General features: G+C 47.2%; 1 protein-coding gene across 1 annotated transcript; it reads left to right on the forward strand.

The window, feature by feature from the left end:
- The first annotated feature begins 1,869 nt into the window (after positions 1–1,869).
- On the forward strand, positions 1,870–24,411 carry FAM83C (family with sequence similarity 83 member C). Its single transcript, XM_054274381.1, is given in 5 exon segments — positions 1,870–1,914; positions 1,917–2,549; positions 9,537–9,704; positions 13,942–14,066; positions 23,277–24,411. Coding segments are annotated over 5 exon segments (1,902 nt in total). The 3' UTR covers positions 24,208–24,411.
- Positions 24,412–24,837: the final 426 nt, after the last annotated feature.

A 24,837-nucleotide genomic window follows, 5' to 3' on the forward strand; every position in this document is an offset into this window, starting at 1 on the left:
CATCTAATTTTAGATGTCTGCATGGCAAACCTCTGTCACTGACTCGGGCAGCCCGAGCTCCTGCTGTCAGTGGGGGGAGATAAGAGCTTCCGAGGCACATTTCATCCAACCTGTTCCAGGTGTCTGCTGCAGGGTGAGGTAACTGACTCCTGGAAGTCTCTGCCTCTCCCCACCAACCCTAGAGGAGTCCAGCCTGACAAGCTGGGCTGGAGATGTTTACATCGCGTGTGCTTTCATGTGCTGAAGACATGAGAAATTACTGGAGGGAGAGAAGATCATTACCAAACAGTGCAAATCCCTTTACAAATCTCCTTTACCGAATCAGCAGCAGAAAATATGCATTTGATTAGTTCTTTTAAAATTCACACTCTTTTAAGCTCTTTAGGAAGGCAAAAAGTAGGGTGATGGTACACTTCTGTTATCACCCTGGCAAAGCAGCTCCAGAAAAACACTCACCATGTTACAGCTCCTTCCCTTTGTTACTCCCCCAAACTTCCTTACACTGGGTTGGCTGTTCACTTCACATTTTAAGTGTGTCTTTAAGCTGTTCTAACATTTACTTTCACCCCTAACACTTCTGTGCCAGCAGCTTTGTCATAGTTTTGTCCCATCCCTACTCTGCCCTTGCTCACAGCCAACTGGCAGCCAACTTCTGTTTTCTGATTCAATCAATGCAGTGTTCTTGCCATTTGCAGTCCTGCTGAGGCTTCATCCTGAATTCAGGCATCCAGAGACCAGACAGCTAATCCAAACTAACCATCCCACTCAGCTGTAGTCCATGGAGAGTGATAGTCCCTTGGGGACATGATTCATCCCAGCTGTTTTAGAGCCTGGTATCTGGATGTGCTGGTTCACACTCAGGCATGGCCATCCCTACTCCATTGACTATTATTCCATGTCCATGATTATTCCAGGGCACACATTTAGCTTTTACATTACTTAATTTAATTTAATCCCAGGGGAATTTGTACGTAAAAAGCTAATTGATTCCATCAACTCTCCAGCCAGTTTTTCATTCCCTGGTTGCCTGTGTGGAGTTCAGTAGCTCCAAGGTGAGCTGATCTCTGCTCCTCTGCAGTTCTTCACACCTTGTGTTCTCCTGGTGTGTTCCTAAACAGTGCCTTACTTCACATAGCAATGTCTGCCTGTTCCTCCAAAAATAATTCCATGATGCATTTGGGAAGCTGGAATTAACAAATCCCCAATAAGCAGCATGTGGGCAGTGTCATCATTCACACAGCACCAGACTCCTAAAGCTGAATGTCCTTGAAGGATTTCCAGGGAGATGCTAAATGAGCATGTGAAATATTGCTCCTCTCGCCTGCAGCATCTAATGACCAAGATTCCTGCTGGGATTCCTACAAACACCACGACTCTGTGTGTCAAGAAATAGACTGTTCTGGTGTAGCAGAGCCAAGCTCCCAGGAAATGCTAAGGAGGAGCATTATCTGTGGCTCAGGGATGAGTAAGTTTCTCTGCTGAATCTGATTACCCACTTGGGATATTTGTGTTTCATTATAACTGACACTAAGCAGTGTGTTTGATTTGAAACAAATTTCAAGCAGGAACAAGTTCCAGCATCTGCATTTCCACTGCGAGCACAGTGAGGGACAAAACAGGTTAGAGCCTGCTAGGCCAAGGGTGGGGACCTCTCTAGGGACGGGAAGGGAAGGGGAGAACAGCAGATTAATCAGTTACAAGGAAAAGGAAGGAGCAGCTTGAAGAGCTGATATTCTTCCTCTTGCAAAAGGGACGCTCTGAGCCCCGAGTACCAGGTGTGTGTGTCTGGGGAAGCCGGGCGAGGGAGCTGGGAAAGGCGGCTCCTCCCCGGAGTGGGAGGCTGTACCTGGTGATTAAGGAGTTGAGCTTATGCTTAATCCTGGAGGAACCTGTTGGGAGGAGCTCAGGAGCGCAGGAGGGGCAGAAAAGACGTGAAGACGGACACAGGACTAATCCAGCAGGAGAGACACCTCTCGGCATCAGCAGCTCCAGTCATGTTCAACTACCTGGCAGCCGAGGTGAGGCCCCAGCTCCCCCGCAGCTATGGGAGCCAGCAAGGGGTGTCTGGGCCACTGAAGAGCCGCCTGGAGCAGCTGAAGAAGCCGTGGTGGAGGGAGCCCACCCCGCTGGTGCTCCAGCACAGCGAGACAGCCAGGCTGGCCATCGACGCCTTCCTCGAGCAGGGCGAGCGCGGCTACCTGAGCGCCATCGCCGAGGAGAGGGAGCTGCCATTTCTGTCCGCCTTGGACATGGAATACATCAGCCATCAGAGGAACCAAAGCTTCCCAGACCCCAGTGCAATGAAAGACAAAGAAGCTGACCCCGGTGATGCGGACACTGGAGACAGGGTCTCCCTCAACTCTGAACTGACATCGGGCACCTACTTCCCCCTCATGTCAGACGTGCTCCCTCCGGAGCTGGAGCTGGGCTGGCCAGGGACACCTCTCCTCACGCTGTCTGGCCAGACTCAGGCCACTGTGATTTTCCAAAGAAACAAAACGAACAGCATTAAGGATCTGGTCCGGTCTCTGATCAGCCGGGCGCGGACGGTACGTACCGAGCTGTGTCCCTGAGGGGAGCCCTGTGCCACAGCGCCCGGGGCTGCTCCCACACCTGTGACCACACGCTCCACGCTGTCGCTGCTCTCTCCGTGTCTGGCATGATGGCATTGCTTTTCCTGCAGCAGACCTGTAGCTGCTCCTGCTCCTTTCCTTCCTTGTCATTTCTTTCTGCCTGGGATTTCGCATCACGCAGGCAGTGCCCTCGCAGGCTCTCTGTGTCCACAGCTCCAGGGATGCACAGCAGTCCCAGAGCCCAGTGAGGTGCAGGCAGGGCCTGCAGTGTCCCTGGCTCTGTGTGTCCCAGCCAGCCCTGTGTCCCTGGCTCTGTGTGTCCCTGACTCTGTGTGTCCTCCCAGCTCTCCTCCCTCTACACAGCCAGGGCTCTTCTCCCGCCCTGGACATCATTTTAAGCTGGACAAGACAGTGCCACTGGTGAGCTGCTGTCACAGAGAAAATCTCAGAACTTTTTGCTTGTGTTGGAAGGAGCCTTAAGGACTATCTCATTATGTGCCCTGCCATGGGCAGGGAGGGACACCTTCCACTATCCCAGGTTGCTCCAAGCCCTGTCCACCCTGGCCTTGGACATTACCAGGGATGGAGCAGCCACAGCTTCTCTGGGTAACCTAGGCCAGGACCTCACCACATATGACCTGAGTAAATTTGTGGGACTGAAAATCCCTGCCAGTGGTTTGAATTAAGTTAGAATCCTGTCTCCTAGGTTTGATGTCTGTGCCTCCCCAGGGATGAGTAAGATCAGCCCATTTTGCCCCATTGCACAGTTTCTGGTGTGTTATTACAACCCTCGGATGTAATAAAAACTGGATGATTACAGTGCCTGCCTACCAAGCACAATGCTGGCATGAATTTATTCACTCAATTATGCTGCTTGTTGTTTCTTTCACTTTGCCACTGTAGTCTGTGTGAAAGCAGCAGCTCAGACAACTATCTCAGACACATTTCCAGCTTTTTGTTCTCTTCATGGTTCTTTTCAGCTGTTTCACATCAATCTTCTATTGTAGTATTTGTGTTGAGTTATTGAAGAAACATTTAGAGCAAAGTTCACTTTAACCAGTCCACTTCTGGCAGTTCCTCTTATCACTCCAGTAGTTTCCTATTTAACTTCAGTCACTCCTTATATTCATTGTTGCTTGTGTAAAAGCTGGAGATAAGGAATCACCTGGATCAATGCAGCTCAAGTGTGTTCTTCTATAACGCTCAGCTGAGCTGAGCAAATGAATTTATGTATTCCCAGCAGCTCAAATTGCTGCACAGCATTAAAACATACTCAAAGAGCCAGATATCAGTGAAGTTTGGGTTTGGTATGAGGTGAATGGGGATCTTTTTTCTTTTGCCCAAAAGACCATTTTGCCACATGAACTGCTGCTCAGTTGTAAGCAGCCCTTGCTTAATGCCTGAGCTTCCACTGCATCTGATAGGCAATTACAGGAAGTTTTGGTCCAGGAAATAAGTGACAAAAAGCTTTGTTTGTCCTTGCAGGCAGCTGATTTATGGTAGCTTAAATGATCTGAAAAGTTCTGTGATACTGACCCCATCCTTGTCAGGAGTGGGGATTAAGGCACAGTCATGGTAGAATACACAGAGTAAATGACTACCAAGAAGTGTCCTCCCCTCCCTCAGCACGTGTCCCGGATCTTCAGTGATATAATGATCCTTTAAGCCACAGGAAAAACATCTTGCTGCTTTCTCACTACACAGGAACTTCTCAGTTTCTATGGGCAAGTTGCCTGGGCAGTGGCTGCTTTATTGTACTTTCAGTACATTCTGAGCTTGTTGCTTTCTTTTTGTTTGGGTTGACAAAGCCCTGACAATCTTCTGCCCTTCATGTTTGAGTTGGAGGTTTCCCACAGTGCTTTTTACTGTTATGCAAAATGTGAGAATGAGTTTTTAAGTATCTTACTGATTTATTACTGGTGTTCTACTGGCTTTTGGGTTAGCAGCTCTGGCCATTGCTTCCCACGATTAACTCTATGATTGATGGCAACTCCAGCTCACTCACAATCTCAGTTACCCATATTAAAGTACTTACTGAGTCATTTTGTTCAACAAACCATCCAAAAGGATGTTACTTATGTGTCTAATTGACAAAAGAGCTACTACCAGAGGGAAAAACTTCCTTTGCTTGAAGTGCCACTATGGACCATTTGGAGAACCACCTGGGTTTTGGTTTGCAGCTGCTGTTTCTACATTTCCAATATTTTTGCCACTAGACTTTTAGCTGTTGTCATAGATTCCTTTTTTAGAGAGTTTCTCCTCCCAGGGGGGACACAGTGCTGGTGTGATGTGGGAAAGATGTTGAGGTCCCCAGCTGCTTTTCCCAGGTCCTGCAGCCAGGGAGGTGTGTGTCTTGAAATGCTGTTTGCTTCTTCCCAGTAGAGTCACACAGAACAACATCAGCTGACATCTCTTGCAACAGCATGTTTGTGCTGACAAATTAGCAAAAGGAGTATTTGTTTCATGGCTATCTTTGGCTGGTGAGGTTGGTCTTTTGCCTTCGCTGTATTTAGCCAGTTCTCTTTGAAGACTGATGTTCAGATTTGAGCTTTTCTCTTTGCAGACATAAGAAGATGCAGCACAGCCACACCTTTGCCTTCATTTGATAATACTGTTAAAATTTTTCTCTTGCTGGATAAGCTCCAATCTGGTTTGAACGGTCCATGCTGCTTTTTTCACCCCTCTTGTGCCCTTGGACTCTGTGCCTGGTGGGAGAAGGGTCCCTGATGGTCCCCAGGGAAACAAGAGATCAAATGGCACCACTGCAGTAATGACCCAAACCACTCTGCTATTGGCAAATACCAGTAAAACCAGCTGTGCTGGTTACAAACCAGACAGATGGCAAACCCCAGTGGGGATCTGGTAAGTGCTGTAATTCCTAAAGTGATGACTCCAGTAATTGCTGAATTGTGAGTTTCCAGAAGTGTGTTTGGAAATGTCATGGTTTAACCCTACAATGGCAAGGTGTGAATCTTTTTAAAGCCTGTGGGGCAGCTGTGTCTGTAACATCCTAGCCTGCCAAGGCCAAGCCATGGGCTCAGAGGTTGGGGTGGGCATGGTGAGGAGCAGGGATGCCCCAAGCCAGCCTTGCAGCCCCCACCACTGACACAGAGGGGCTGGAGGCACTGACACAGGTTTAGGTTTGTATGGTCTGACTGACTTGAATGCCCAAAGCTTTAAATGTGAGACATGAGCTGTTTGGAGCCTGAATTGCAGATGGTACTTGGATACTGAACTCTCACTGCTTTAGGGAATTTGAGGGGAAAAAACTTCCAGGGTCTTCTTCCCCCAAAATTTCTTGGCTTTGGGGTTGACTGATGTTATTTTAAGAGCTGCCTGCTTTGATTTTCAAAAGGGTGTGCTGATCTCAGAGCCCTTATGGACACCCACAGTTATAAAGAGCAGCCCCGCACGGGCATCTCCCCCTGCAGGGAGGGCACAGCCTCCCCTCTGGGCCCAGTGCAGCACACACGGGCTCTGTCCTTCCTGCCAGCACCGGCTGTGCTGCACACTGGGAGCACGGGGAAGGAAGGTGTGAGCAGAGCTGCAGCCTGCCCCACCTCCAGACCAAGCCAAGACCCGCTTTGGAAAGGCTGAGTGTGACTATCAGGGCTGCACCCAGCTTGCACAGGCTGGCCCTGCTGCCTGGGGCTCTCGCTGCATCCAGCCTGGCATCGGCTGCCACGGTGACTCTGTGCTGTGTGCGCTGCCTGCTCAGCCCCATCCTCTCACGGGGAGCACTGAGGCCCTAGCAGTGCTGGTCTCGGGCAAGGATCAGCCTCAATTGTGGCAACCAGCCCTGCCAAAGCCTGCAAGCACTGGCAGAGGAGAGCAAGTGGTGTGATCTCCTGTGCACCCCGGGTACAGCCCTTGCCCCTCAGCATGTGGGATCTGGGGACAAAGGAGCCTGGGTCTTCCTTAACTCCATCACACTGACTTCCCAAGCAGACAGACTTCCCCAGGACAAACCTGCCTCAAACCTAAGCTTGAGATGAGCTCAAATACCATGAGGTGAAGTTTGACTGAGAGGGACTTGCCTGAGGCTTCACACAAGGTCTGGGCTATCGTTTTTTCATGGTGCTTCATCATCAGAGGATGTGTGACCCATCAAAGAAGTTTGGCTAAATTGCAGTTGGCCTTTGGCTGGAGGACAGTGTGGAGAGATGTGGCAAAGTCCTTTTATACTGTGGGTCTCAGTGGTACCTTGTGCTGATAGACCAGCAGCAACATTAATTTGGGAAGTTGAAGATGCTTCTTGGTGCTTGCAGAGTTCCTTCAGCCTGACTCTGCTCTCCATGAGAGATGGGCACATTTCAAGAGACAAGTTTGATAAACCCTTGAAGGCTTCTGGGAAGACAACACTGGCAAGGGCTACAGAAGAGGTGTCCTTTGGAGTCAGGTTCTAGAGCCTGTATCTCCCAGGGCCAGGGTGAGAGGGTGGAGATGTGGTTTTGGCCTGGACAGCAGGAATGATATTTAGCCCTTGACAGCTGCCTTGTGTCCCACATGGATGTCTGGGATCACACCATCCTCTGGGAAGGTTCTTCCCCAAACCCTGCTGTGGTGAGCTGGGCCTGGGGTCTCCTGCAAGATGTTGAGGACCAATGACACTGTGTTGGGCATCATCACAGGGATGGGTTTTGGGGACACAACACAGCCATGGTACCTTTGTCCATCTGCAAAAGGGCACAATCCCCAAAGGAGCAGGAATCAGCCTTCTGACATTGCTGTCCTCTCCACTGTGGCTCCGTGCGAAGGTCTCTCCATGGCCTGGACAGGCTGAGCAGCCAGCTCCCAAGCAGAAGACTGGGCTGGAGAGCACAGGGAAGCTCAGGGGGCCTGCTCTGCCTGTGACTGCTCTGAGGCCATGAGTGTGAGCCTGGAAAGAGGCAGCTTTTAATGAAATCAGAGCAGAGGAGCTACTGGGCAGGGAGCAATCTGGGCCAGTGTGGCAGTCTGGAGCACAAATCCAAGGACAGTTAAACTTGGAGCTCCTCTCCTCTTTTCTGAAGCTATTCCCAGTCAGCCCCATGCCATGATTGCAATTTCCCCTGCTCCTATTTACAGCTTGAACCACTGCACTTGTAAAATCTGACCTCACTGCCATCTGCTGCATTTAGCTCTTGGTTTGAAGGTGAGCAGCAGGTGAGCAGCAGTGGCAGAGGAAGGCTCACCCTGCAGGGGTGAGATCCATGGGGTGATTTAGACTATGGAGAGCTGCATTTGTGGCCATGCACGTAACACAGGCAGCGGAGGTGCTGGAGCACAGGCTCCCTCCTTGTGGGGGCACGATGGCAGCAGGGCTGACTGGGTTTTCTGTGCCAGGTGTGGTGCAGGGCATGAGCACTGAGAAACAGAATAGGTTACTGGAGCTTCACTCCCAAATTTAGTGAGCTTTGAGTCATCTTTGTTTGGGCATTCTCTGCCAGGTGCAGAAACACAAATCAGGGTTATACACCCAACTGACCAGCACCAGTTACCTTATTCACTATGATATGGTAAGACTTGGACCAAAGTACTTGGGCAGTAGTTTTACTGGTTTTTTTCAGCTTTTGAAAAGAAGTTTGGCTGATGGTAAATCCTCCCCTACCCTTTTCCATCATGCAGTGTGTTCCCATCTGCCATGAGTTCTCAGTGTTAACTGCTGATGCTTCAAGGTCTGAGTCACCAGGTGCTCTGCACCCTCAGGTGCAGTGACAAATTATCCTGCTCAGCAGGTGCTCTGCTGTCAGTTCCTTCCTTCTCCAAGGCATCCCCCCGACCCTGACAGTGACAGCCAACAGATGGATCCCAACATTCACTTCCTCATCCAAATAAGGGTCCCCTCAGCATTGTCTGCTGGCAACTTCATTCCATGAGGAACAGAGCAACAGGGTCTCCAATCCCATCTGAATCTATTTATGGCTGATTTCCCTTCATGCATTGTTCTTGTTGCAGGTCATTCTATACTTTGGATTGTCTAGTCTTGGGTCAACTCACTTGTCGTAACTGCTTGTCACTGCTTGTCATGATTTACCTTCTGTTTTCTGCATTTTCATTCCAGTTTTTGTAGAATTCACGTAGCCATGACATTCTGCTGCCTCCCACTCTATCTCCACAGTGGGATGGATCACCATGGTCTTTTTCAACCTCATTCTTTAAAGAACTGGCAGTTCCCTTTAAAATTATTTTCCTATTTTAAACTCCTTCCTTGAAGACCTTATCTTCACTTTATTGCGATACATATATTTTTATTTTTTAATAATCTTAGCGTTATTCCTTCTTCCTCCTGTCAGGTTTCATACCCATCTCTTGCATCCCTGGCTGCATGAGCAGGAGTTCTGCCAGCAGGGAAAGGGGAGGGATCCTTTCCACACACATTATTCTCAGATTTTGTCTAGGTACCCCTAGGATCTAATCTTGACATAAGGATTTGCACATACTTTATCACAGTACCTTCTCCCTCACCTGGTAGTGTGTCTGTCTTGAAAAATAATTGTACTTTTTTGTATTAATCTTAATTAGTCATGTAGAGTCACTCTTGCTGATTGAACAATGATTTTGCTCAGTCTCAGCTCTTGTTTATATGCTTTATTCTTGGCATATTTTCTTAAGGCAACACGTACTTGTTGGACCACTGAAATTCAGAGTTTGTGCATGTGTTATCCTTTCAGCTATTCCTTTCTGTGAATAGCAGATGAGACAGGAGGTACCCAGGTGGGAATTGTCTTCACAGTTATTAAAATTTGATTTTAGCTGCCACAGCAGGGTAAGGGCTGTGGCAGCTAACCACAAATTAAACTAAATTCTGGACCTTAAACACAAAGGTCCAGAATCATCTCCATTCAGGTGGCCACGGCATCTCAGTAACTCAGGAGGTTTGAATAGTTTATAGCACATAGTTTAAATCACAATTCACTTGGGCATGAGATTTCAACAGTCTCTTGTGTTTCTTTCCCCCCACACCTCTTTTCTTCTGGCCAGGTGATAGCAATTGTGATGGATCTGTTCACAGACATGGAAATTCTGTGTGACCTGCTGGAGGCCTCAAGCAGACGGCACATCCCCGTTTACCTGATCCTGGATGAAGAGTACTTGAAGCATTTTGTGGAAATGTGCAATAAAATGGCTCTAACTCAGGACAGCTTCCCAGTAAGTTTTCAGTCATACACTGGATATGATAAACAGGTCTTGGAATTGATAAAAATGATGTACCCTGCATTCTGTTCCCCCTGCCTGGTCCCTAGGACTCATCCCTTTCCCCACAATCTATCCCTTCCCTCCCTGTCCCAGGCTAGGGAACCAAGGCTGTTTGCTCTAGGAAATTGAGATCTGGCTGGAAGCACAGAGGAAGGCATGCAGGAGACTCCTAGTCCCATATATGGATGTTTTATGGTCCTCATTTCAGTTTTCCATGCAGGGAATGGGAAGCTGGAGCCAATGAGATGCAGTGAGTGGCTGAACACTTTGCTGGGCTGGTGCAGAGATGCAGGGGGAGGTCTGGAAATTTAGTTTATGTGAACCTGTATCATCTGGACATGGGGGGAAAGAACACAGCCCCTGCTCTAGGACATAGAATTGCAAGACTTAAATTGCTCATAGTTCAGATCCTTGAGCTCAGGGATTCAAATTCTGCCCAGAGTTCCTGCAGGGCAATAGCTGGGAGGGCAAGGGAAGCAGTGAGTCCCCTCAGATGTCCTGCTGCAAACCCCATCACTTCCTTCTGCTGAACCCACAGGTTAAAAATCTCACGTTAAGATTTGCTTTTAGGCTTTGCAATTCAGTTGTGGGCCCATGATTTGGATTTATGAAAATCCTGATTCCTGCTCAGTGGGTGCCCATCACCCAGCATGTGGTGCCCAGAGCAGATAAACAGTAAAAATGAATGTGACAGTGCCACAAGCTCTCTTGGGAACTTGCAGACTCAGAGATGCACCCCTGTATCCTGCAGATCCCCATTTCTGGCCACCCCCTCTCAATGGAAGTTGGATTTTTTGCTGTCATTTGTTATTCCTGTAAGGCCAGCAGTGCTGGCTGTGATCCTTCCCTAGGTGTGCAGGATTCCCTGGAGCACTGACTCCACTCCAGCCTCCAGTTTCATGGGTCTTCCCTTCATTTTTGTGGGGAACACTTGGAAATTTTCCAGTTAGCTCAAAGGTATTCCTAGCTAAAAACAAGCTAGGGACAATGCAAAAACAATCTTTTACAGGATATTAGAAATAGATGCAGTTAAGGTGTCTTAGTTTTCCCTGATTTTAACCTGTCTACACAAAGGTTAATTTACAGAGGCTTCTTTAGAGAAGCACTCAGTGCTCTGGTCCAGTTGACAAGGTTGGACTTGATGACCTTGGATGTATTTTCCAATCTAAATGATTCTGTGATTCTTCCACCGTGCTGGTGAAGCTCTGTCCTGTCTTGTTTCTTACAAGCCAGACCCATTTCATCCTGACCCTTGAGATGGCAGCTCTTGGGAAAAACTCCTCCATGCTGGGGCGTGTTTGTTTTCATAAAGAGCTCCACACTGAAGTGACCTGGTGCATTCAGATGAATTCCATCTCTCCAAAATATATTTTATTCCTTCTTGTCCAAGAGGTAGCCATTGTTAAAATTAAAATTAGAATCAGTTTATATCCATGGAGATATCTGTGTCTCTTTGTTAGGCCTGATGTCATGTCGTGTGCTTGAAGGGTAATTAGCACCTGCTCCCCATTCCATGACTCACTAGCAGCTCTCCATCTGAAGTGTCTCTCACCTGATGCACCTGTGCAGTCCATTACCTGCAGGCTGAATACACATCTGAGTGGAATGAGGGTACATATTTTATTCCTGCCTCCAAGTTGTGACAGGATGTGGCAGTAAATCTCCATTTGGAATAATTGGTGACAATTTGGGTTTGAATGGGGAATTTGGGGTAATTGCTCCTCCAGCATCTTAGTTCTGAAAACAATATGTGAGTCTGCTGGTGGCAAATTCCAGTGCTGAGCATCGGAAAATCCTGCGTGAAGCACTGGCAGCAGAGACAGCAGAAGCCTTAACTTGGAATTTTCAAACATCTGTCTGCTGAACCTGGAGCTACTGTTTGGATGGAGCAAGAGTAGAACCAGGGTGTCTTTCCTGCAAGACTTCAGGATTCTCATCTTATGGGGATTATTCAGGGTCTGGATTGACAAGAGGAAGAAGATTATGATGAAAATGAACCAGATATCAAAAACTCACCCAGACTTGGAAAGGATAAAGGGAGTGAAGAAATATTGTGGTGGCAAATTCATGGAATTTACCTGAAGTTGTTTTAATTTCCCCAGGAAGAAGGTGGTGGGGGAGGAAGCTCCTCCCAATGAAAACCAGTATTACTGAAACTTTACCACTGGAAGAAAAAAATCCCTGTGCTGAGTGGCCACAGGATAAGGTGAAGACCTCACCAAGTATCCAGTGTTATCTTGGTCTGAATCAGCAACTTGTGGTGTCATTTCAGAGGATCACAGGTTCATGCAAGTTGGCAGGGACCTTAGGATGTCATCAGCCCAGCCTCCCACTCAAAACAGTGTCACCTGTGAGGTCACTTTACCTGGTCTCATCTGGCAGATCTCCAAGTGAGGAGACTGCACAGTCTCTCTGGGTAGCTTGTTCCAAAGACTGTCATTATGGGGAAAAGATTTCTCCCTTTTCATGTGTGGCAGATGAGGATATGTTCTGGGACGTAAAAAGCCAACAAGTGAAAGCCACAATGTCAAAATTCTGAAGCTTCAGCTCTGTACTTGCTAGAGGTTTCCATGAACTCAAGAGAAGAGTGGAAAAGCACATGGAGAAGAGATAATGGTGGGCTTCCCACTGAGACAAACCACAAGAAGCTCAGGAAATCCCCTGAGCAGAAAATAGGGGCAATATTAGGGGCAGCATCATAAATGATTGCCCTCTCCCTGCTGTCCCCAGCTGCCATTGCCCACTGCAAGAGAGAGCCTGGATGGGCTTTGGGCAGGAGCAGATTTGCTGCTGCTGCTGCTTCTGCCTTTCTCACCCGCAGACCCTCACTGCAGTGTGGGATCTGAGCCTTTCCCACCTGGCAGCGCTCCTGGAGGGAAGCTCAGCTCCTGCTTGTGGGGACTGTGACAGCAGAGGAAGCTGTAGGGTCTCTGCTCCCTCATCACCCAGAGGGTCCCTGCCCTGAGCCCCGTGGGAGGAAGGCGAAGGGGGCACCGGGGTGCCCAGGGACAGCTCTGGCAGGCTGGAAGGGGTGTGGGATGCTCTCTGCGGGGAACACCTGCCGGCAAATCCCTGCTGGTGCTTGTCCCTTGCCTGGCCTGGCCAGAAACCTGCTGGGTGTGGAGGGGCAGCGCCACATTCCCTGAGCACCCAGCTCTGCCAGGAGCAAATCGGCCCCACCAGCCGCTCTAAGGCTTTGGCTGTAGCTGGGCTGGTGCTCGGCAGGAATGGGCTGCTCACAGAGGGGTTTGCCTGGTCAAGTGCAGGTGGTGACAGCTTGTGACAGCTCCTGCTGCACCAGAGGTGTGACAGGTGTCAGGGGAGCTGGCCTGGAGGGCAGGAAGGGATGACCTGGCAGCCCCAACGAGGTGTAGCCTTGGGGATGTTTATTTACATGCCAGATGTTTTGTTTGGCACTGTATCACACAGAGCAGGTCACTAACAACTTCCAGTGACTGTTGTGCTCTTCTGCCTTCCTCACCTGAGGTGCAAAATAACTTTATTATGGGCAAACGCCTTGCATTATGAAAGAGGCTCCCAATGGATACCAAGAGCCATATAATCCAGTTTATTCTGGGCAGCTGGTTTTACAGGTCAATGTTGTATCAGAGAAGGATTTGCAGTGGAGCATCAGATCTTCTTCAACTGAGTATAGCAGCTGAAAAAGTTAATATAATTTTAAAATGTATTGATAAAAGGAATTCCTTAAAATGTAGACATTCCTCTAAGTCTTTTTTCATTGAGTGATGTTTTAATTTTAAGATTGTAATTGTATAAAATCAGAGCAGCACACTCTATTGATTAGAAACTAGCTAGTTGTTATGCATCAAAATTTACTTAATGCAGAGCCATCAGCTAGTGGGGTGCTGAATAATCTGGAAGAAATTGGATAGTTTTACATACATCAGAAATGATCTGTAGGCTCATAGGATTCTCCAAAGTTTTTTTTTAAACCAGAATTTGCACTCAAGTGCAACTTGTTAATTTTTGCTGGTTTTTTCTCCCATAGAAGCAGGCAGTATGACAAAATATTTGGTATGTAGGAGCCAAGAAATACTTAATGCCTTGCTGAGTTCTACCTCTCAGAGCAGAGCATGAGCTTGAGGGAGTCCAGCAGTGATGCACAAGGGAACATCTCAGTTTAGCTCAGTACACGGCCCCTTACCAACTCTCCCTGCTTTGGTTTCAGAACATGCGCATAAGGTGCCTGAGCGGAGACACGTACTACAGCAAAGCAGGCAAGAAATTTGCAGGCCAGGTTCTGGAGAAGTTTGTCCTGGTTGATTGTGACCAAGTTCTTGCTGGTACATACAGGTAAGAAAATACAGCAACTACTGTGGCAGAGACTGGTGACACTGAGGAAATATCCTTACCAAAATACCGAATAATGTAACTCCTGGTGCTGCATGATGGTTCAAGAGCTACCCTGCATTCACCTCAGTCAGGGCTTTCACAGTTTTCCAAACCTCCATCTTATAGACCCTCCCTTCCCTTTTCTTACCTGAAGTGAAGACCTCAAACTTTTCAGAAGTCTCTCCTCATACAGTGGCTGCTGCATCCCTCAGCCTTTTTAATTCTGTTTTTTCTGCACCCTCTGTGACCTCACTACCTCCTTCTTGAGGTGCAGAGACAAGAACTGCATGTGGCCCCCCTGATAGGCTGCACCGAGGTCTTCCAGAGGGCTCAAAGATGCCCAGACTCTGGATTGTGATTGTGGCCCTTGCTGGCAGAGGCCAACATTCACTGCATGTTTTAGTTGCTGTGGCACTCTGAGCTGATGTTGTCAGACAACTTCCTGAGCTGTTCCAGGTTCAGCATCACACGGATAATTTTCCCCAATGGATATACACAACATTTTTCTTTACTGAAGTTCATCTGCCACATATTTGTCCACTTGCTCAGTTCTGTGAGGTTCTTCTGGATTTGCTCACCTTCAGTGAGGTATCCAACCACCTGAAGGACCTGAGGATCACCTGCAAGCCAGGGAATTTCACTGCACCCCTCCATGCCTGAAGGCATCCATGTGCTCATTGGCTCCCTCACCAAACTCCAGCAGGTTGGTGAGCTGGGCTTGCCTTTGCCCTGTTGTCCTTTTCCAAGAGGCTGTGATTCTCCATGCTAGCAGGAATCTTGTTCTTCTCAGCACGCTCTGCATGCCCCAGGGTAGAGGGCAGCTCCAGGGGTGTGTGGGCCTCAGGACTGCACTCAGAGCCCTCTCTGTAGGTGGGATCAGAGGGGAAACCTCTCAGCCCTTGGCCTTCCTGGTGGTGCTGATACACAGGAGTGAAGCAGATCTCAGTGCCACCAGCACCAGTGATGGATGCAGGAAGTTCATTGAGGTTCTCAGCTGTGGCCTTGCCATCACTCTTGTGACACCCAGGCCTCAAATGAGCCCATGATTCCTTGACTGCCAGTCCAGCATTTGTGAACAACATACAGCCCCAGTCATCCTGGGGCTTTTTGGTCTGCTCCCTTTCAGCTCTTTTTGACAGATTGCTGCATTTTTACATAGCTACCTTTCTTGAAATTGAACCTCCACATGCTGCATTTATTTAGCTTGCTCTCCACTAAAGAGTTAAAACGGTGTTGTGATCATTCTTACAAACGGGTTCTTCCACTTCTGCCTCTGGAACCAAGTCTTATGCCCCATTCCAGACCACATCCTGAATCACATCTTTTCTTGTGGGTCAAACAATTTAGACTAGTTAATTCTGGCATGTAATCATTTATTGCTTCCAAAAAGTTTTTCTCCATGGTTCATCCCAGTGAAGCATTAACCTCTATGTGTATGAATGGATGAAATCTCCCCCTGTTGCTGCCCATCCTAATTTTGCAGCCTCTGTGATCTCAGTTAACATTGTTCTCCACAGTTCTGATCAGAGGGTCAGGACTACAGTTCTTGTCCTATGCTTTTATTACTAGACTCTATTTAGTTACTTTTCCACCTGCAGATCCTCCCCACAGTATTTTCACACTGCTGAACATTATATGATCCTTCACAAACAGTGCAGCTCCTCAGGACAAGCCTGCTCTGTGAATTTGTTGTCCTGTCAACACTTTTATTCTTCTTCCACCACATCTCCTTGAACGCTGCTCTCCCTCTCCCTTTCTCTCAGTTTCCATCTCTCTGTGAGCACATGCTGGACCCTCAGGCTACCAGTGTCCTCATCAGGGCTGTAGCTTCAAGCTGCACCTTCTCCTCTGCTGTTGACTTCATCATCTCCAAGAGTGGAGGTCTCACCTCATCAAACTCAGGCAAAATGAATGAAAAATGGGAGTATATAGTTGAAACTGGTTGTGTCAAATCTCTAAACAACATGGAGAGCATTGTCTGGTGGCATTTTTACCATCCTAAGACACTGAAAAACAATGGAGTGAATCACAGGTAGAAAAGCCCTTTAAGAGCCTTGAGTCCAATCGTTCCCTCAGCACTGCTGAGGCCACAACTAACCCATGTCACATATACTCATCTTTTAAATCCCTCTATCCATCTCCATTGGCTCCAGGGGCAGGGATTGCATAACTCATCAGGATCACTCATTTTTGGATGACTAAAGCTGAGCATGTGTCAGCTGGATTGAACTGCACAGCTGGAGGAACATCTGATTTCCCTGTGGCCCAGAGTCAGGGTATTGCTTAAAATGCAGGTGCAGCTCTGTGGGTCAGTTCCTCCCTGTGCTGTGAAGGGCAGGGACTGGGGGCTCTCATGTGCTCCCTTTCTACAGAGCTCTGCAGAGCTGAAACTTCTGGAATTCTGGAAGATAGTATTTCAGCTGAATAGGGTTTTACATCTGATTCTGTGCTGTGCCAGTAAGCACAGGATATTCTGGACTAACAGAGACAGTCTCTTCTTGAGGAGTTTGTTCACTTGTCAGAAACACTTTCATGCAGAAAATCAGGGTGTCTGCTTCTGGTATAGTGCAACCTGTATAGGAGATATTTAGATTACTGTCCCTGCAGATGGGAAAGCAAAGGATGAGAACAGTTACTGAGTAAAGCCAAAGATCCAGAGTGGAACCAGGGGTGTCTCAGGATGATACAGGGACAAGGGGAAGAGTATTCTTACCCAGCAGCAGGTTTTGCAGTTCAGCAATGCTGTGTGCAAGGATCAGAGGTTTCAGAACTCTGGGGTTTTATGTTGTATGTGCTTCTCTATGTTCAGTTTGCTGTAGGACACTCTTTCCCACCGTGTCTGGCCTCCATGATACCCCCTGGCAATGGGTTATGCAGTTTAATTTATGTTTTGTGTGAAGAAGTGGTCTGTGGTGTTTACAGTAGACCTGCTGCCAGAAAATTATATTTGATGTCCCCAAATTCCCACAACCTGGGCACAGAAAATCAGTGTTTCCTATTTACTTTCTTGACTGCATCCATGATTTTGTCCTCCTCCATTATAATCCCTCATGCGAATCATCTCTTCTCCAGGTGAAGCATCCTTGGCTTTCCAGTCATTTCTTGTATCCAGAGGTTGAATTTATTGACATTTAATTGTCCATAATTTTGTCACATATTCCTCCCCTTACCATAAAATCCTCTTGCAGCTTCTGTTTATACAGTTTTCTTCTGATTCACAATAATTTTGTCATGAAGTCTGACACGGACAGTTTCTACTGTTTTTTAGTACTTTTCTCAACATGTTGAACAGCATTGATCCCAGTACAAAACTTGTGGTTTTTCAATGGGTAAATGGAACCCACTGCTAGTGTTTGTATTTTTAATCAGCTGCTACTTGTTGGGAAGACCTTCCTTTGTATGTATTTTTTGATCACTTAATTTTTCCAACAACAAAAATTGTCTTTGCTGAGTGACTATGTCAAAATCTCTTTGAAAGTTCAAGTTTGATATATCAAGCACATCTGTGTGCTTGCTGCCTCCCTCAAAGATCTGCAAGAGGCTTTTGAGGCATGGCTTCCTTCCACAAAAACATGCTGAGTCTTCAGCATTATGATTATAGTTATTTATGCATCTAATCATTTTACTCTCTATTTGCTTCTACCAGTTTGTTCAGTATGGAAATAGGACTGGCTGGTTTGTAGTTTTCCAGGAGCTCTTTAAAAGGTTCACATTTAAAACTTTCCATTCCTCTGCTACTATGTTCAATATTAAATGATAGGTTATTCTCTGGTTTATAATTGGAAAATCGCTGACTTCAGTTTATGAAGGCTTTCTGCTTTAATATTTTCATTTAATGCACCTTTTAACTATGGTGAGATTTTTAGATTATTTAAAATGTCTTTATTTTGATAGGTACGTTTTCTCTGAGACTCTAACATAGCATCTTTAAACAATCTTCTTACTGCCTCAAGCATTTAACCTTTTTGATTGCTCTTTTAAATTTCTTTTTAATAGCATTCCTCACTTTCTCTTTGAAGTTAAGCATTACTGTTGTGGATTATTTTGGTCCTGAAAGAATATTTGATATGGCAGGTCATGGTTATTTTTTGCTGAGTGAACTTGCCAAAGAAACTCTCTGAACTGGTAATGTTGTTTCTCCTTTTGTTGGCTTTCTGGTTAGTTTTACCAATAAGTGGTCATTTATAGTGTCTAAAATGCAGTTTTGGCAACTCTCCTCATTGTGGTCCCCATTCAACCTGGCAGGATCTCCCTTTATCCCTCTGCTTTCTGCCTTCTTAGTCTCTCAGCACCCCCTCAATGTGGCTTATTTACCATCAGCACTCTGCTGAGAAAGTTCCCAGTACAGCCACCATGCACTTTTCTAAACAAAACTTTATTTGTTCAGATGTTCTCCATTGATTCTAATTCCTTACCCAAGTGTCACTGATTTCCATCCTGTCCTTTTATCAGAATACAGTTTTCTTGCATTTGTTTTTAAAGTGAAGTGGGTGATCCCTAACTGTGTGACCTTCTACACATCCCAGCTTTGGTCTGTAGCAATCCACAGCTCCCTGCTGTCCACTGGGTCACTCCAGCCTGGCAGCTCTGCAATGAGGAGATGAGCAATGAAGAAAAGGATCCAACTATGCAGAAACAGTGTAACTGTCCCTGTGGTCTCACAGGTTTATTCATTGATACAGTAAGAACCACATGGAGCTGTGTCAGGGGGTTTAGGTTGGAGATCAGGGCAAGGCTCTTCCCCAGAGGGTGCTGGCACTGCCCAGGCCCCCCAGGGAATGGGCACGGCCCCGAGGCTGCCAGAGCTCCAGGAGCTGCCAGGGATGCCCAGGGTGGGGCTGTTGGGGTGTCTGTGCAGGGATGGGGTTGGATTTTGTGATCCCAGTGGGTCCATTCCCACTCAGGATGTTCTGTGATTCCATGATTCTTTAATTTATTCTGATAAACATATCAGGATAAATTAAAAAATGCTGTCTCTTGGTGCAGATCAAGCACGTTTTTGCAGCACTCTCTAAATATGGAAGCCAAGCTCACAGCTCTTATCTTAAACAAATGCAGGCAAATCAGTTTAGACTCTTCAACTCCTATGTTTTCACTTACTAACATGATATTTCTTCTAAATAAAGGATAAAAACTAGACTAAGGTATCTAGGCAAAGCAATAATCTAAAATCTTAAATGTAATTAAGTATATAGTTATTTAGGTTTATTCTGGGTTACAGAAGAAATAGAGTGTTTATTTGAACACTTAAGATATTTACTGTTTCAGCAGGTGAGAAGAACCCAAGGGCCAATAGGGGCTAGAGCTAAACAGGATCTTGAACAGGAAATATGGACTAGAACCAGACTGGTATTGTCAGCCTGAGAGAGAGTTATGTGGCTGAGTTGCCTTAGAGGAGATTAAATTTCCCTGCTGAAAATGACAGATGGCCACAGTATCGTTGTGTCCTGCCACGGGCACAGAGAGAAAGGAGCCCAGTGTTTGCTGTAGGGAGAAACTCAAGATCTGGGGTTGAAGCTGACACAGCAGCTGAAACTGAAAAATGAGAGGCAAAAGTTTACAAGAGTGCAAAAGCTTCCATGCATGGCTTCAGGAGAAATAAAACTGAAGTACAGAAGTGTTTGGCAATGGACAGATAAAGTTACATGGGTTTGAATCTAAAGGAAGCCTGGCATTTCTTTCAAAGAAAGGTGCTTATACTCACAGGTATCCATGGCCCAAGCAAGAGAAAAGAGCTTTGAAGAGGGATTTTCAGATCTAGCTTGATGAGGACTCACCTCAAGAAAGAAATTCTAATTAAGCAGAAAGGGAGCGTGTAAGGAGTGGGAAGCACAGTGCATCAGCAAGGGAACCCCAGGTGACACACGCAGCAATGCAGTGACATTGCCAGGAGATGAGTGATGTGCAGCCTTGCTGGGCACACCGAAGCAGGGAAGAGCAAGTCCTCGGGTGTGTAATTAAAAAGTGAATCCAGGAGAAAGAGACAAGGTCTGCTGCTGGAAGGATGAATAAGAAATAAGAGATAACAGACATGGGTGCCCAAATTAGTGAGTACATTGCACTGGTTTGGATCAAAACAAAGATGATAATCAAGGAATGGAAATTATTTCAAGTGTGTTGGGAGCAAGCTAAAAGAGGTTGCTGCAATAAAGGCAGGTTGTTGGTACCTTATCAAAGAAAATGTCACTTGAAATCAAAGGTCTAGTAATGAGTGTTATGTGGTACATGCATTTAGCCATGAGCAAAAACAAAACACAAGTTTGTGTTGGCATATGGAAAGCAAAGAATGGCTTTGACAGCCCAAGTGACAGAAGAGCAATAAAAATGAGTTTGAGAAACTATTGAAGGAAGCAAAAAATCTTCTGCTGCAGATTGGTATCTCGTCTGTTGGAAAGAGCTAAAGCAGAGAGGCTGAGTGTGGGATGTGGAGTCACCTGTTCAAACACCTGAGGACAGGCAAAGGCCACCGTGAGCCCAGAGCAGTGACGGCTGTACAGGGGGGCACGCAGGGAACGAATCCGGGTGCCGAAAATGCTGCTGAGACGGAGGCTCGTGGAACACCGCAGGTGCTCTTCCCGCTCCTGCCCGGCCCTGCACGGCAGAGCCCCGGGCAGGGGGTGATGCTGCACCTCCATCTCCCGGCCAAGGGCTGAGCTGCACCGCTCCCGCAGAGCCCGAAAGCAGGCACGGAGGGGATCCGAACCTACAGCCATCCTCTCCGAGTCCTTGTGTCCCAGGGTGGTCTAGAACGGCTGTGAGCAGCTGTTTGTTACAGGGAAAAAATAATGCCAGGAAAATCCTGCCGCTCTTGGAAGCTCCTATGATCTTTTAGCATCCAGGGTGGCCTGCAGCAGGAGGAGCTGCAAAGCCCACGTGGGTGTTGGGTTGTGCAAGGCACAGCACTTCTTCCTGTCTGTATTCGATTTTTAACTTGTGAACTTCATCCAGTGCCTCATTTTTATACCAGAAATCATTCCCTGGCTATGCCAGTCAGGGAGGAAAATGTTCTTTATCAGTTTGTAGAGATGGGAATAGCCACGGCTGCAAGACCTCATTTCACATCCTGGAAACCTGTGCTGTGGCAAGGAGGGCTGTGCCACCAGGGGACTTGGATGATTCCTTCCAGATCCTGTCATGACACAGAGTGAGCAGGACCTCATTGGGTCGGCATGGGAAAGTGGGACACAGGAATGCCCAAACCGGGGCCAGAGGCATCAGTGGAGCCAGGAAGTGCCCTGGGACAGACGCCTTTGACAGTGTCGAACCATGAAAACTCCCCTGTCTGGACTCCTGGAACTTCTCAAAGAACTCTCAGGGCTTTCTGAGAGATAACATTCCTTTGCCAAAGCTGCCTTTCAGCTTGTTATCTCATATTTCCTATATGGCCATTAATTGTATTCTTGAGAGGAGTCTCTACTAATTTGTGTATCTACACAACTTATGTCTATCTAATTTGTGAGACTTAATTGTCTATAACATAAAAACCATAATATCACATTACCACCCTGGCACTCCCCTGATAGCCAGAGCCCTTTCAAGTGGGAGATAGCACAGCCTGGTTAGGAGCTGAGCTATTTCATTCCCTGGGTGCTCTTATGTTGATGATCTCTGCTCCTGCCCAGGTGCTGATATCTGCTCTGTTGATGTTTTCTAATCTCTTCTACAGAGAGCTCAACAGGAGACTGATCCTCCCTTGTGTTCTGTGCCAAGGGGGCTCAGGGCAGCCCAAGCTCCTGTACAATAAAGGGATGCAGAGGAATTATCTGAACACTCCTGTTGCCTCAAAAAAAGCTGAATATTTCTTCTTTCCCCTTTTGCAATATGTGACCCAACCTTTTTCAAAGATGATCTCTCTGGAGCTCCTCCTCTGTCATTTAGCAATCCCAGGGAGTTTCTGGTTTGATTTTTTCACCCTAATATCTCTGTGAAGGGATGTGTTTGCTTTGAGCCTCCAGGATGGTATTTCTGAGTACTCTTCATGACACCCACAAAGATCTTTTTTCTCTTTTACTACTTTTGCATTCTTACCTAATTTACCTGGTTTGATATGAAGCAGCAGAGTATGTTTCCCATATTATGTTTCTCTTTGGTGTGTGATTGCTGAGTGTCAACATACCAAACACCAGTCTGACTCAAAACAACTGCAGAGTGCTCAGGGACTGGCCAGGTGCTGTGTTTCCTACTAGAAATTCCCAAATAGCTTTCTTGCAAGCTAAACATTGATGAGGTCCCAAAACACAGTTCCAGTATCTTGTCCTGAAATGGCATTTATTTGAGAATGTATTGTCTCATGACATTTGCTCTCCTGGATCTCCTGTAATTTTACCCAGCTCTTCAGAATCAGTGTCTTGCTTTAGCACCCCTCAGCTGGTCCTGCCACCTCTGAAAATTCTGGTTTATTTGACACATTCAGTGTACTGGTCTGGTTTGACTATAGCAAGAATAAAAAAAATCAGCTGATGACTGGGATGACCAGGAGCCTGGGGATCCCACTCTGGAGAGGAACTTCCCTGCTTAATCAGAAAAAGGAAGATGAAGAGAATGTGGTTACAAACTGTACCTATATTGGGGAAGAGCTAATTAGGTTACAGTTTGGGCACAAACAAGAGGTAGGGTTAAACAGATAAGGAAAATTTGCAGAGTTGCAATTAATGAAAGTTTTTACCCAGTTAGGGCAAAACCAGTTTGGTTTTAGCGTAGAATATGATGAGCTCCCAGAAAAAATCCCAAAACACTTCAGTGTGAGGGCAGGGATTGGACTTGTTGAGCCAAGAATTAATTTCTATTGCATTTGGGAATCCCACAGCAATACTTGCAGCAAACAACATCATCCTTCCTGTCCTGAGGTATTCCTGTAGTCTCTGGAGACCTCCACTCCTCAAGGCAGTTCCTCATTTCCTGCCTGCCCCGGCAGCTCCTACAAGCCCATCATGGATATCAGGACATGAGAACACAGCTCCTGCCAAGGCGAGGGAAGAGCAGGGGACCCCAAGCAGAGATCAAACAACCCCTTTAGGGTTGTTCTTTTGTGCTTGTTGATAAGCACATTCATGTATATGAGCAATCTCACAAATCGGGTAGGAATCCATCACTGGAATGTGAAAACCCATGCTGGGCATTCCGGCACTCCGTGAACTGAAGTTAACGTGTGTTTTGTTTCTTTTCCTGCAGTTTCACCTGGCTTTGCAGCCAAGTCCACACTGGCCTGGTGACCCATTTCCGCGGGCAAGTTGTTGCAGAGTTTGAGAAGGAATTCCGGTTCTTGTATGCAGAGTCCAGAGCAGTGACCAGCTTCTGTGTGCCAGATCCCGGGACGTGTCTCTCTTCTTGGAATACCTCAAAAGTTGACAACTGTCTTCTAAAACCCACTCAGGGGAATGATACTGAGACCCTCAGCCCCTCCAGCAGTCTTTCCAATGTGAGCATCAGGAGCATAAAAGTGTCTCCCTTCATGAAAAACTCCAGCTGCAGTGCACACCAGGAAAAGCAAGATTCCAGCTCTGATTCTGGCAATAAGAAGGGGAAGGAGGACACATTCCTGAAGCCCACTTGCCCTAAACAGCAAGAAGAACCACCAGACTCGGCGAACAGTCCTCCAAATAAACCCATCCCAGTCTTGTATTCCAAATCAAACCTCATAATAGCAAGGACATTCCTGCAGCCGGAGCCTTACTCCAATAAACCTGGTGACCAGGGGGACACTAAGGCCAGCAGCAGCCACTGCTCCCCACCGAGAGCGGGGCAGCCGCTGCAGTCCCTGTCAGAGGGCACCAGCAGCAACGGGAGCAGCCTGAAGCAGAGAGCACCTGTGGCCACCTCTGGGGAGCTGCCAGCTGAAAATGAGAACATGGTTTACGGGGTAGAAAAGAGACAGAGCCCTGGACATGGCCATTTTGACTTTTTCTCCCCATACAACCACCTCAAACGGGATAAAAAGTCCGTAGTGCCTTGCTATGACAAGTTCCCAGAGGACGTGCTGCTGGAAAAGAACAGCGCGTACGGGGCGGAGAAGAGAATGACTCTGGGGCACAGCAAGCTGGACCTGATCACCAAGTACAACAAACTAAAATCCAAACACATACACAGTCGGTTCGAACTCTGACCCGGGCCTCCAGCTGGCCTCTGCTCTGATTTTCCAGGGGTTGCTTTTCCCCGCCAATCATCATGCCTGGGGCTTGGAATCAAAACATTGGTCTTGTTCCTGTTAAAAGGTGTCTAATCTATGTAGATGACTGATTCAGACGAGATTAGCAACTGCAGCTCAAATTTTCAATTACATGATTGTGGCAAGAGTGAGAAAAGCACATAAATATAATCCACATTATTTTTACCCATTTGGGAAAGAACCATTTCCCCTCAAAATTACACAAAGCCATTGCTTCACCTGGAAACTGGCCACTGAGGTCTTCAGGGTGAGCCCTGGTTCTCTCCATGCTGAGCAATTCCTCTCCCTGTATCCATATGGTGAAAATGAAATGGCCAAAGGCAGGGGGATGTAAAAAATAAAGGAGTTGTTCTGCTGGAAAAAGCTGTGTTGGGTCCTGGTGGAGGGGGTGAGGCCGTGCTGAGCCGTGCCAGGCCAGGAGGGGACAGGGACGTGTCTGGGCACACGTTGGGCATCCGCACACGGCTGACATTGGCACGGCAGTGGTGTCAGCACACGGATGGGGTCACACCTGAACACTGGTGGCAGCTGACACAGGTGTCCCCTACACACGAGTGAGGCACTCGG

Source organism: Melozone crissalis, unplaced genomic scaffold, assembly GCF_028551555.1.
Source record: "Melozone crissalis strain CALT ecotype California unplaced genomic scaffold, PUWL_Pcris_2 ptg000017l_1, whole genome shotgun sequence".
NCBI classification, from domain to species: Eukaryota; Metazoa; Chordata; class Aves; order Passeriformes; family Passerellidae; genus Melozone; species Melozone crissalis.